General features: G+C 45.7%; 2 protein-coding genes across 2 annotated transcripts; both read left to right on the plus strand.

The window, feature by feature from the left end:
- Nucleotides 1-3,715: 3,715 nt before the first annotated feature.
- Nucleotides 3,716-5,121, plus strand: SMAC4_09807 (uncharacterized protein; the record flags this gene model as incomplete). Its single annotated transcript, XM_066091013.1, has 2 exons — nt 3,716-4,143; nt 4,203-5,121. The coding sequence occupies 2 exons, from the start codon at nt 3,716-3,718 to the stop codon at nt 5,119-5,121; spliced, it is 1,347 nt and encodes a 448-aa protein (XP_065945457.1).
- Nucleotides 5,122-11,302: 6,181 nt separating this feature from the next.
- On the plus strand, nt 11,303-11,834 carry SMAC4_09639 (uncharacterized protein; the record flags this gene model as incomplete). The annotated part of the gene is made up of 2 exons (XM_003342373.2): nt 11,303-11,542; nt 11,732-11,834. Exons 1-2 carry the CDS (start codon nt 11,385-11,387, stop codon nt 11,832-11,834), a joined length of 261 nt encoding a protein of 86 aa, XP_003342421.1. The 5' UTR covers nt 11,303-11,384.
- Between the last annotated feature and the right edge of the window lie 1,444 nt (nt 11,835-13,278).

Consider the following 13,278-nt stretch of genomic DNA (forward strand, 5'->3'; position numbering starts at 1 on the left):
CTTTATGCCTTCATCTATTCTCCATCTTCCTTCTGGCGCTGTCATTTGTCTGGGCGCCGTGTTTCTTGCTTCGTTTGGCTGTGTTACTTCTGGGGATTGTCTCATGATGTTTCAACAGTGTTTCAGCACTTCCCTAGTTGGCTCGCTAGCCCGGTAGTGTCGGAAGGGGCTCGGGTAAGTAGTACCCGTGGCCGAGAGTCCGGCCGGGGTGAGGATCGTAGCCCTGGGGTCACCGGGCATCTCGAGGCTCATTCCAGGTGTTGAGGTTCTGCTGAGCCTTGCAACCCTAACCCTTGGACTGTGGGCAATGTCCGTGTGACACTGAGTTCCCAGGCCTTGTGATGGCAGCCTTGCAGTTGTGCCTCTCGACTGCTATCACAACTATATAAGACCACTTGAGCGACCAAATTGCCAGCTTCGGAAATACAATGCGGACTCAAAACAAAGGAAACCAACAAGTGTGTTTTATAAAAGAGATTAGGAAAAAAAGAAGGAAAAAAGAAGGAAAAAGACATACAACACCAGGGATTCGCTGGTCGTCACCGACCCAACTACTAGTCTGGCCCTCACTGCTCTTATCTATGGGAGCGGGAAGGTCAGGAAACGGGTCTTTTCATCACGTGGTAGGGTCAAAAAACTGAACCACCAGCTCCCATATCCATATCGTTCGGACGGAGGCAAAACGGTGGAATGGAGAGGCGGCGCTAAAATAACGAATACAATTGGGCAGATTACGAGAAAAGTTGCCCCGCCCCCCTGGCATCCTTGCATGGGGCTTGGCTCGAAGCGAGGCTTGAAGCCTTGATATCAAAACAAACGTTACCCTCTGGTTGCCTTTGTTGGAGGTAACGGAATGATACACCACAAGTGGCATTGAGTGTGGGAGTGAATTTCGTGTATTAATTAGGTTAAAAGAGAGAGAGAGAACAGAACAGGGAGGACGGAGTCCGACGTGGTTTATATACAGGGTAGCTATGTGTGGATCGTATCCACTTAGACAGAAACGCCAAAGAATGTGATGGCTTCAACAGCCTTTTTGGCATGTCCTCCATTGCAGCATCAAAGCTGCATTTGATCATTGAACGACGAAACGTTGATGTGGCACGCTGACATTAGGCTTGATTTACAGGTTGTCGCCAATCTAACGGGAGAGAAGAGAATGTGTTGCGGCTTTCTGAGGCAGTGAAATAAGCTTTTGATAGCCGCCATTATCTAGCTTTGGCGAGCATTGGCAGTAAAATGAGGAGAAGGAGTAGTCGGGACCAACGCTGAATGACTTTGCGAGGCTGTCACACAGTCTCGTGTCCTGGCGCTTGAACTCACTGTACGCAATAAACAGACGATGCTCCAATAGGCTGCGGTACCTGGTTAGGATTGAATCCAGTTGATTGATTTGGTCCCGCAGTTTGTACATATGGACCAGCTGACGAGGTTCCATAATAATAGATGAGGGAAGATAGAGGCAGAGCAAGTTAGAGTAAGGAAGAGCAAGTTAGAGTGAGGAAAACCAGTTTGAGACCAATCAGCATTCCAAATCGAGAGCCTTCCCCGAGCTGGTTACAGGTGATTGCCGGGTAAGTCGCCGGAGAAGGTGTCTTCTCATCTCCATGCCACCCTCCTCGGCGCATCCTTCACCGAAGGCGCCCCTATTGTCACCCCCGTTCCGGAAACCATCCCTGGACGATGGCTCGATCCTTCGCTTCTGGCGCGCCAGCTCACCGATCAACTACACACTATGGCTATGAAGAATGCAATGGGCATATTCTTTCCAAACAGACTGGCGAACCGAAAGATGAACGCCGAGCTTGACATTTACTTTGGCCAGCGCCTCTTCCGGAAGGCGGTGTGGATTCCATGTCTGTGGAAGACACCCAACGCAAGCTCCTTCGCGACAATACCGACACTCCCAAACGACTCTTTTCACGTACCCAATCCAAACGACTCGTTTTACGCCCCCAATAGCCCACAGGAGCCTCAGCCCGAACCACTACAGCAGACACCCAACGTGCCGATACTAGCGTACATCAACTAGAGTTGGGGGTTCCCAGAGTATTAGGAAGGTCTGCAGCCAGAATCTGGGTGGCTGGGAGACTAGTCTTGATATAAAACCCTCTTCTTACTCGTAAGGTCTACTCTAACCTTCTTAATTACCACAAAATGCAAAACAGGGGTTGAAGAGAAGAAAGAGGAAGGAAGTGGAAGAAAGAGGAAGGAAAAACCCTCGCTACTGTATACAAGAGTCTTCTTGTGCCTCAAAGCCATACCCGAAGACCCACACCAAACGATAAACAAACAAGCCCACATTAAAATAATGATTAGATTGCAAAGAACTCGGCCTTTGTTTTTTTTTGTTTTTTTGGGTTTGCACTCTGCAGCTGCCTACAGTCCGGGTGTCAGCATTCCAAATCGAGAGCCTTCCCCGAGCTGGTTACAGGTGATTGCCAGGTAAGTCGCCGGAGAAGGTGTCTTCTGAATGAAAAAGAAAGGAGAGAGAAACCCAGATCACCCAGACAAGACAGCAGGATGCTTATCGTCAGATTCCTATCCCAAATTGTGTCAAAGCTAATGCAACTTGTTCAGCCGACTTCATTTCTCTCCCGACAGCGCAACCATGACTCCTTAGCCTCCATCCCTTAATGGTCTGTTAGCAATATCTATCTCTACGTTCTCCGCGACCGTGCGCATAAAGAATTTCTTGGACCAGACTGAGTGGGAAACGATGCAGGAACCGGCCATTCATTTCGGGTGAAACCGAGTTATAAAAAGTATGACATCTCCTGCAAACGTCCTCTGTTCTTTCTGTATTCGCCTTTCTCCTTGACTCCAAAAACTTGAATGCCACTATCCCTTCGCAATAACCGAGTAACCCTCAACGTGATCGATCAGTCTTCAATCACTTTCCGTCTGCGGCACGACATTCTCTCGCTTTCTCGCATTCCCACACGTTCAAACCCCTCGTTCGAGGATTACCCAGTCAGACAGACTTGTTTATCACGGCGGTCCATATTCCACCACACAACGTAGGAGTTAGTCTTCCTCGGACCATCACTGATGAAAGGTCTTCGTCATCAGTTAATATGAAGTCGCAGTTCCAAAGGAAGAAGGTTCCTATTGCTGTAGGTTATCTCTGACTAACAATTTCACTGACTTCACTTCTTGAAAAGCTGACAGCTGTCAGTGCGGCCGTTGCCGCAGACAAAAAATCAGATGCAGTGGCGATTTGGGCCAAGGCCAACCTTGTACGAACTGCAAGAATGCAAATGTAGAGCAGTGTCTCTTCCACAAGGTTAGTAAGACTGTTGTTACTTCTTCTGATACGTTTGCATCACTGTCATTAACCCTCAAATTATATCACAGGCTCCGTACCGGTTACCTTGTCAACCTTGCAAAGACGCAAATATCCAATGCAATAGATTGAAAGAACATGAGGCTGTCAAGAAGAAAGAACATCGTCCAAGCATTTCTGCTGAGTGAGCGCCCTCTGTTTTTTTAGTGTCAATACGCAGTGCTGACCAAACCCAGTCTAGCGGTAAGCGACGGAGCCTGGCCAAACAACACCGATATCTTCCCGCAAAACGCTTCCGTCTCTACAACTAGGACATCCGACGTGAGCATAGCCCCCGAAACAAGCGGCCCTTTTGCCACTTCGAGGGGCACTTTCCTCTACCTTGTTCCAAAATGTGTAGAAATCTTCTATCAACACCTGTATTCCGTCATGCCCGTACTATACATCCCGAAAATCCCACGAATGGACCTACGAACTTGCGATCCTCCCAAAAAGAACCTCCTGTTTTCCCTTTCGGCTCTCACCTGTTTCCGAATGTCTGGCCACAGCCTCGGGGCTGAGGAGAGTCCCGAGTTCTGGGACAAGGCAGGCCATTCCCTGCTCAACGACTGCTTGAATGTTAGGAAGGAATATGACTTATATGAGAACATTTCATTGAACACGGTGGTCTCATCCATGTTTCTGGCTTCTTCCTTCTTCGAGACTAACCGGAGCACAAAGGCTTGGGTGTACCTGAGAGAGGCTCTGACTTTTGCGCAGGAGCTGGGCTTAGAGGATGAGTCGACTTATGCAGGCTTGAGTCCCGAGGAGGCTCTATGTCGGCAGAGGGTGTTTTGGCTGTTGTATGTTATGGAACAGTAAGTCTCCATTATCATGTTCTTCAGTTCTGTAATAGAACGTATTCTGACAAAAGCAGGTCATTCGCAATTTTACGCAACAAGCCGCTCATGCTGCGCCGGACACCTAAACTTCCCATGACCCTTCACGCTTACGAATCCCGCGGCATCCACACCGGTTTTCTCCAACTTCTCGGCATCTACATTCCCCTTCGTGACTCCATCATCGAAGCCTGGACCTATGGTTCCCACCCCACCGTCGACGTCAATACCTACCTCGCTCTGCAGAACCAACTTGCTCGACCAGCTGGCAATTCAGGCGGCTTGTCCATCCCACGCCCACTTGTTCCTCCCTCACCCACCGTCGCCGTATCCTCCGTACAGATTCCGGTCACCCAGGCTTGCGGCTTCTCCGACCTCTCGCTCTCATCCTCATCAATTTCGTCTTCGCCTACCGACCCTGTAGCTCCAGTGGCAGAACCAACACCATCTCAAACCGCCAATCTGTTGATAACCCAGCAGTGGCTCAGGCTGATTATCTGGCTCTCCTCTTTGCGGCATGGGCACCTGTCGTGGACTGCGGAGAATGCGAGTATGCATTTCGCATTTCCCTTGACGATCGCTAGGCAAACTGGGTTGGTCTTGCGGCCTCTGCAAATTGGGGGCTTGGAGGCGAATGGTATGGCAGCGCTGGAGGTCAACGGGATGGGCATCTTTGAAAAGATCTTTGAGATTGGCGCTTGGTGTATAAATGTCACACGGACATATGCCACACTGTCAAACGAGCATATGCCACACTGTCAAACGGGCATATGCCACACTGTCAAACGAGCATATGCCACACTATCAAATGGGCATATGCCACACTGTCAAACGAGCATATGCCACACTGTTAAACGGGCATACACCACACTCCTGGTGTCATACGAGAAAGACCTACATGTATGCAGATTGCTAGATGCCTTGGAGCCTCAGGTGACAAAGACCCGTACATACTAGATAGGTACCGTTTCCCTTTGGCATAAGAAGGCCTTGAAGCCCAACCTTCCTCTAGAGGTTGAAAGGACCAACAAGGCCTTCGAGACCAAAGTAGTTTATCAGCTGAATTGAACTACTGTTCCAAGCCCAGAATACTGCCCTTGTCACAATAAACGTGCTGAATTCGTACGACAAAGCCTCCAGGTCAGCGACTAACTCCCCAGCCGAGCAGGCCATAGACTACGAAGACGCAGATGATGTCGATTTACTCGATGTTTTCATGAGGGCACTCAGTGCGACGCCGACTAGCAGGAAGCAATTTGTTGAGCCCCTTTACATGTGGGCGACGACGAGACCGGGGGGCATGCAGATTGGGTCAATCTCAGGATTGCATCTAGCCACCGGTGGCGGTATCGGTGCCTTTGATATGCCCCAACCGAGCCTCCATGGCCGTCATGAAACCTACGATCACAACGAAGTTGACACTGGGGAACTTGCTTTTGGCGACAGGCTTCACCGCCTTTGAACGACTCTATACACAAAACATCGACACCCTAGAGACCCGAGCCGGCGGGATGGTATCACAGCATGGATCAACATTGACCCAGAGCCTCAAGGAGCGGAATTCAAAGACTGCTGGGACTACATCATTAAGGGGAAATGCGACGACGTAGCTGAGCTGGTGGATCTACCCAGGCGGGATCAGCAGGGTATAGGAGATCCTGCGACATGGCGGGTGGATGGCAAAAACGAAAACAAGCTGAAGGCCACGCTTAGGGACAGCAGGATTGACGTACTGCTTCAGCACAAGCCGCTCGCGAAGGTGTTGGCACAGAAACAGGGCGGCATTCCGACACCGAGTGCAAGCCACAAGCCTCGCGTCACGCTTCCTGTGCGGAAACCGACAAATAGAGTTTGATAGCCGTACAAATAGCGTTTCTCATAATTATATAAGTAAACAAATGATTAAATAAAGAAAGTAAAAAAGAGATAAATAAATAAACAAATAAATAAATAAAGAAAAAAATAGAAAAATAAATAAATAAATAACGAAATAAAGTAAAAAATAAATAAATAAATAAATAAGAAGAAAAAGAAAGAAACAATGATTAAATAAATTAAAAATGATTATAATCTAGAAATATAAGTGAAATAATGAGAATAATAACCTGAAAAAATATAAAAGTAAAAATATATAGAAGGTAAAATAAATTAAGAATTGAAAAGAAAATGGAAACGGATAAAGATAAAAGATTAAAAAGGGGAAAGGAAAAAATAAGAATAAAAAAAGGAAAGAATAAAGGAGAAAGGGAGGGAAAAAGGAAACGAAAAAGAAAAAGCAAATAATGAAGGGAAAAGAAAAGAATAAAAGTAATAAAAAGGGAAATAATAAAAATAAAGTAAAACCGAAGAAATAGTAATAAAAGAATGAAAAGTAAAGGAAGTTAGAAAATCATTAATAAGTAATAAAATGAGTATTGTAAAGATTAATAAGAATTTAATTAAGGAAACTAATATATATAACTAAGTAAATAGGGATATTAAAATAGAAATAAATAATAAAATAAATGAAGAAATAAGAAGTAAAATAAATAAAGAAATAAGAAGTAAAGTAAATAAGGATGTAAATGAGCTAGTATATAAGAAAACATATAAAGTAAAATAAAAAAGTAAATAAAGTATTGATAGAGAGGGAAGTTGAAAAAATAATAAGAAAATAATAAAGTTAAGTATATAGTGAAATAAAAGAATAAAGACTAATAAAAAGAAAAGAATAAAATAGGAAATAAATAAGTAACAATTTTAAAGAATTATGAAGAATTTAAATGAAGTATAAAAGGAAAGAGATGAAAAAAAAGAGGAGAATTATATAATAATCAGAAAATATATTTAACAAAAAGAGAAGGTAATAAAAGTCTATACTAAATAAGTAAAAGAAAGCTATTGATATTTTGAATATAAAAGATTTACCAAAGAATATCTTTAATAATTATATATATAATAAATGAATTTTATAAGAAATATAGTGTCATGGGGCTGGCGCCTAGGGGTGTTTGCCTGGCTTGAACTCTATGAAAGCCAGGCCTGCCCTCTGACTGGGTGCACTCCTGGGGTATGCCGCACGAACCACATTTCCGACCTTGGCGTTTCTAGCACCTTCGATATACGCACCTCTCTTGTGTATTTAGCTGTAAGCTCCATGCCATACTGGCACAGACTTCCCTTTTCCTCTTTGTCGAATATTATCACTTTCACCAAGGCCTACCTGTGTGTATACCTCGTAGAACCCTTACATATAGTAAAATGGGCGTTTTATCATCTTCCCGGGTATAATAGGCTCCGCCTAGAGAAAAGCTATTTTAATAATATACGGGTATTATTGTACTAAAGAAATTAAATGTTTAAGTATATTATAATAATATACGAGATTGAATATAATCAATATTGTATATAATTTTTATATAAATTATAATAGAATATTGAACTTTTTCTTTATATATAACCCTAACCCGTAAATTTTACTAAAGGTGATTAAAGGTAAATAAGATTATATCCGGAAGTAAAAGGTTCTAAAAACTTTCTTTGAAGAATAAATTTATTAATAAAGGATAAAAACCGATTAAAATTATCGAAATTTCGAAAAAAAGAAAAAGTAGAATTAGGAAGCGAAATTTTCATTCAAACTGCGGACTCGATTTCCGAACTCAATCTTCACGCTAGGATTTTGGGCATAAAATTATTGAAATTTTCAATCGATAATAAATACGTATATACTAATTTTTATAAAATTAGGATACGTATAAACTCCGAAATATTTATAAGAAGAAGGAGACTTCGAGTAGAAAAAAAAAGATTAGTTCCTTAAATACTTTATGTTTTTCAATTAATACTAAACCTTTTTATTCAATTAATATACTATTATAACCGTTTTAATGAACTCTATACGTTTATATTTACTTATTGCCCGCTATCGCGCTTTACCGAATTACCCTCTTTATTAATTGTAGAGAAGACCATTATTTTTATTTTATTATTTATCCTTTTTATTGGTAAGAATTCCTTTTCAAAGAACTAGCTTCGTACCTTCCAATAATAATATTATTATTTACGGGAAATTAGAAGAGGAGATTCGCAACGACCCCGGTAACGGCAATTATTAGATTAACGCTGTCGCGCTTATTGATAGAGTATGTAAAAACTTGAGGGCAAATGCAATTAGGCCCGCCGCTATCCTCAATTACGACTACGAGGATGCTATGAATAATATCCCAACCGTTGAAGGTCCCGTTCCGGAAGACTTGCGATGCAAAGAGAGGATAAAATTTAAACGAGTCGTACTACGCAATATACCGCTAACCGAACTTAATATTACTCGGTGTGACGGCATGGCCGTTAGGGTCCTCATATGACGTTATGGTCATCTGGGTGGTCACTGACTGTTACTGGACTGGGCCTTCACCTATCGGTTCTATTCACGAGGTTCTGGCTCTGGGTATAAAACTTCGACCAGCCCATCCCACCTTCCTAATTTGGAAGTCCTTCTTCTTCTTCTTCAATTCAGTATTTTCGATTCAACGTGTGCCTCGCTCTGTCCTTGAACATGCAAAGGCCTCGCGCCGTCACACTCGGGATGATACGCTTTTAGTTACCCTATGGAATAATAGGAGCGAAACTACCAAGGTTCTATAGATAGTCAATAAGACTTCGCTCAATGTGAATTGGGAGAAGCGGATCTTGGAATATGTTAGAGAGGGCAACTTTTTATAGCCGAGGGACGAGAACGTGTTCGAAGTTCCGCGCGAGAGCAAGGTCAGTTCTCCATTTACCATGTCTCATTTGCCGGATGATGTTCTCATCTTGCTAACATTGTTGTAGTGGAGCTTCTGGCTTATTGAGAATACATCCGGACTTCCTCACCCGATGCACCTACACGTAAGTCCTTATATGCTCCCATTCTTCCTTGGTTCCAGACACAGACAAGGCAGCTGGAGCTCACGCAACTCGATATGTACAGGGCCATGACTTCGTCATCATCGGTAGATCACCGGCGCCCGACGTGCCTACTGATCCCCAGCTCCTGCCACTTTGATTCGACCCAGCCAGAGATTCCGCCAATATCACCTTTGACAACCCTACACGTCGAGATGCCACAATGCTTCCCGACAAGGGCTGGCTGATTGTAGCATTCCGAAATGATAACCCAGGTGCTTGGTTGTTCCACTGCCACATTGCCGTAAGTATTTGCCAGACTGTGACAAGGGCAGTATTCTGGGCTTGGAACAGTAGTTCAATTCAGCTGATAAACTACTTTGGTCTCGAAGGCCTTGTTGAATCCTTTCAAGCCTTTCCATCCAGGCTGGGGTTCCCGACCTTCTTATGCCAAAGCCTTCCTTCCTTCTGCTGGCCTGATCTGGGTCATGAGGCCATAAGGCATCTATCTAGCGGTGTGCACCGCTGTGCTTACATATGATCCTTCCCGAGTATCTTCCTCCAATATCCTTCCTTCCTATGACGCCGGCGTCGTCACGGGTACCGCCCTATCGCCGCCGGAGTGCCTTGGTTGGTTAGGGATCGTTCTTGTGACAGCAGGGTTTCCCTTCTTGGCCTGGCTAGCACAGCCCGATATGAGGGGCAGTGCAGCCGGCGTACGTATTGTTGGCTGGAATACGCCAGGGATTATTGAGGGGATTCGGGTAGGTTGTGCTATCGGTCGAATAGACTCTCCGACCGAGTTGGCCTGGTTGCCTGAAGCATTTTGAAGGGTTCGAGAGGCTCAGCCGTGCGGCTCTGCGAGCCTCGTGCTGCTGGGTTAGGGTCGAGGTCGAATGTCCGTGTGACACAGACCCCCATAGAGTTACACCTAGGCTTCGAGAGTGTCGTTGCTAACCGCGAGACAATGCAGTGGCACGCCAGCGTGGGCTTGAGTGTACAGTTCCTCGAGAGAGCAGATGAGATCCCTAAGAAGATGGACCTCGACTTTGTCGAACCGAACTGCGCTGCGTGGCGCCTGGCGCATATGTGCCGACTGCCCCTTGGCAACCAAAGAACGACTCAGGTATTTGAGGTAGGCTTATTCGAGAGGTCGATCATATTTTTCCTTCTTTTTTCCTCTTTTGTCTTTCATTTCTTCAGGCGTACACGTGATGGCGATGATGGATTTGAACACTTGGGAGTTCCGGGCAAGATATATGTAGAATGACGAGTACGCCGGATGGACGATTTTGGGCTATGGTTTTTTGAAGATTTTTCATTTCTTTTTCTTTTGGTTGACCATTGGCAAGGGAACATTCGGGTATATACACTCGGACTCGATAGTACTTGAATGACACGCTTCTTTCTGCTTTTAAACTCGCGTAACCACATCTTGCAAGTTCGAGTTACGTAACACCGAATAAGCGGTCACAAGTCCGAGATGCACTACTACTAGAGAGAAGAGTCCGAGGGCCACTGCTACAGTGTACCTTGATGGTATGGTTACCACGGTACTACAGTCCGAGTTTGAGGCAAAGCTGCAGTGCCGCGCTGACTACCCTTAACTACTTAAATGCCATGCCTTGATGATCGTGATGATTCGCTGAACCACTCAAACTAATCCTAGAGCCCGTCGACTTACACAGTAGAACTCGAACGACAAATGAATATTCTCCAAAGATCCACATCTAAACACTACACGTCTGGAGACTGATGCTCGTGTTACTTGCCTGTTATAGTCAGAAGTCAATACCAAGCTTCCTTCAAATTTGCGTATACCTTAGTATAGTAGTAATGCAGACTTCTAGCCTGATGCTTCGAGTGCGATGTTGTAGATATCTCGGACTACCTGTCGCATACCCACTAGGACAGCGGCTTCGGCGAGATGAGCAATTCCACGATATCCTAGTAAATGTGGTACGGCATGAATGAAGGATCATCATGGATACCTCTAGACCAGAGACCAGAGACCGAGATCAAAGACCAGAGACCAGAGACCGAGACCAGAGACCAGAGACCGAGACCGAGACCAGAGACCAGAGACCGAGATCAAAGACCAGAGACCGAGACCAGAGACCGAGACCAGGGACCGAATACGGGACGACTAGACTTCGTTTCCGAGTTGACGAGCATCTTCAACAACCCGAAGAGAATGTCGACGCAATGACAGCGAGTATAAATACTACCCCACGAGGTCCTCTTTTTTGCTCTCATCACCATCACATCTCCACAGCTCTTCCCAACACTACAAAGCCAACACAACCGCAAGCCTTCAACTCTTACATCCATCCACATCACACAAATCCACAAAAATGCAGCTCACCACCTTCATCGCCAGCCTGATGCTCGCCTCGGCCCCGGCCGTCCAGGCCAGGTTCTTCACCTTGTACGACGACATCAACTATGGCGGACAGCCTCACGCTGAGAACAGGCCCGATGGCGCCACTTGCTGCACGTTGTTCCTTTGCTTGTCTAACAGGTCTGGCTTGTACTAACGCATCATCTTTAATTAAAAAAGGGAACCTCAACGGCGCAGGCGACAAAGCCAGCTCTGTCCGTGGCGGTTCGGGGTGCACTACCTTTTTCCAGTGAGTGCATTGTTAAAACGAATTCGTGACCAATATGGGGAAAATGCTAATCCGAAAAAAAAATAATTCAGAAACCGTGATTGCCAAGGAAGCAGCTGGCAACAGCGCGGCGATGCCCCGACTGTCCCGGCCTTTTTGAACGATCACATTTGGTCATATGCCAACCGTTGCTAAGTGGCATACCTATCTCCCAGAGTTATCTGTGAGGAAAGACAGAGCAGGCGGGGTTGTACTATGTTGGGGATTAAGAGGAAGTTGACTGAAGAGAGGGGCAGTGGTCGACCTTGGGGTTGATGTTTGAGAGATTTGTTGGAGCTCAATAAAACTGTTCCCGAACTGGGATTGACTGGATGGTTGAACTCGGCGAAAGAGTGGCTGATTTGAACTTTGTGGTCTTGGAAAATTGAATTGTCCAGTTTGGACATTACTGAAATCCGTCTCTCCTTATTGCCAGTGCGTCCAAATTCTGTTAACAATCCATTAGAGTCTGATCGGTATCCTACCGGCGCTGGTTTTGGGAAGGAAAGTTTGGCTTAGAAGTGACTTTCTGGCCTGGGGTCTGGTTTTAGTGTCTTGGCTGTTCCTATAGTCGCCAAGCTGTTGTACCGCTACTCTTCTTTCAAAAACCCATCTTTTTATAGCGGTACAGATTCTAGCGGTTGAGCCTTCGAGCGGTAGAAATTTGGGCTGACAAGGGTATAGCGGCGTTGTATTTGAGCCTGTTGGCTAACCTTAGCAAAAGTAACTTTGCTTTAGCAGTACAAGAATTGACTAAGACGCCAACTAAGGCTCTAACGTTTAAAAAGGTAAAGCCTTCGTGGTAAATATACGTCTCAAACTTTCACTCCGCTTCTATTACAACCAACCTATACCGCTAGTCCTCTATACCGCTCTAGAAAGGCCAGCGGTGGGATACCGCCATGAAAAGAAGTGCGAGGTCTGGATTCTAGCGATGAAGCGCTGCCAGTATATTCCAATAGCAAGGGAGAGATTCTCCCGCGTAGCCGCTTCGCCCGTGACGGGGGAAACTGCATATGCCTTCCTGCAGAAAAAGGGATGGAAGGGATTCTTCCAGCTTCCACAGAAGCATGTCAGCAGGGCGTCCTCGTGCTCGAAGCGCTCGTGGTAGTCCTTGAAATCCCCGTGGCCAAACCTGGCCGCGAGGAGGTGGTGTAAAGAGCGTCTGTCCAGCTCTTTTAGTTCGTCGTTAGGCTTGATAGAGACCCCCAACCGGTAGTCTGCATATGATTCTGGCTTGTTCGCGGCCCACCATGCCTTGAAATCCGTACGCACCTCCCTCTTAGCAAGCCGCCTTGAGTGCGTAAGGGTAGCCAATATATCCACAGGCCGTCAAGTGGAAGTACGCACTTGACGCCTTCGGTCCTTTCATTTTAATCTCGTTCACCAGCGCTTAGATCCCCGATGCTCAACCCGTGTCACACGGACATCCGACAACACCACTAATCTCCCCAAGAGCCACACGGCTGAACCCCAAGCCTTGCTACACGGCTGGATGCCTCGGGCAACCAAGCCACACTCACCTTCGGGAAGTCTATTCTCCCAACGGCATGACTTACCCGGAATCCCCTCAGCACCCTCAGCGCCTTCGGCGTATTCC

This window comes from Sordaria macrospora, chromosome 1 (genome assembly GCF_033870435.1).
Source record: "Sordaria macrospora chromosome 1, complete sequence".
In the NCBI taxonomy this organism is placed as follows: domain Eukaryota; kingdom Fungi; phylum Ascomycota; class Sordariomycetes; order Sordariales; family Sordariaceae; genus Sordaria; species Sordaria macrospora.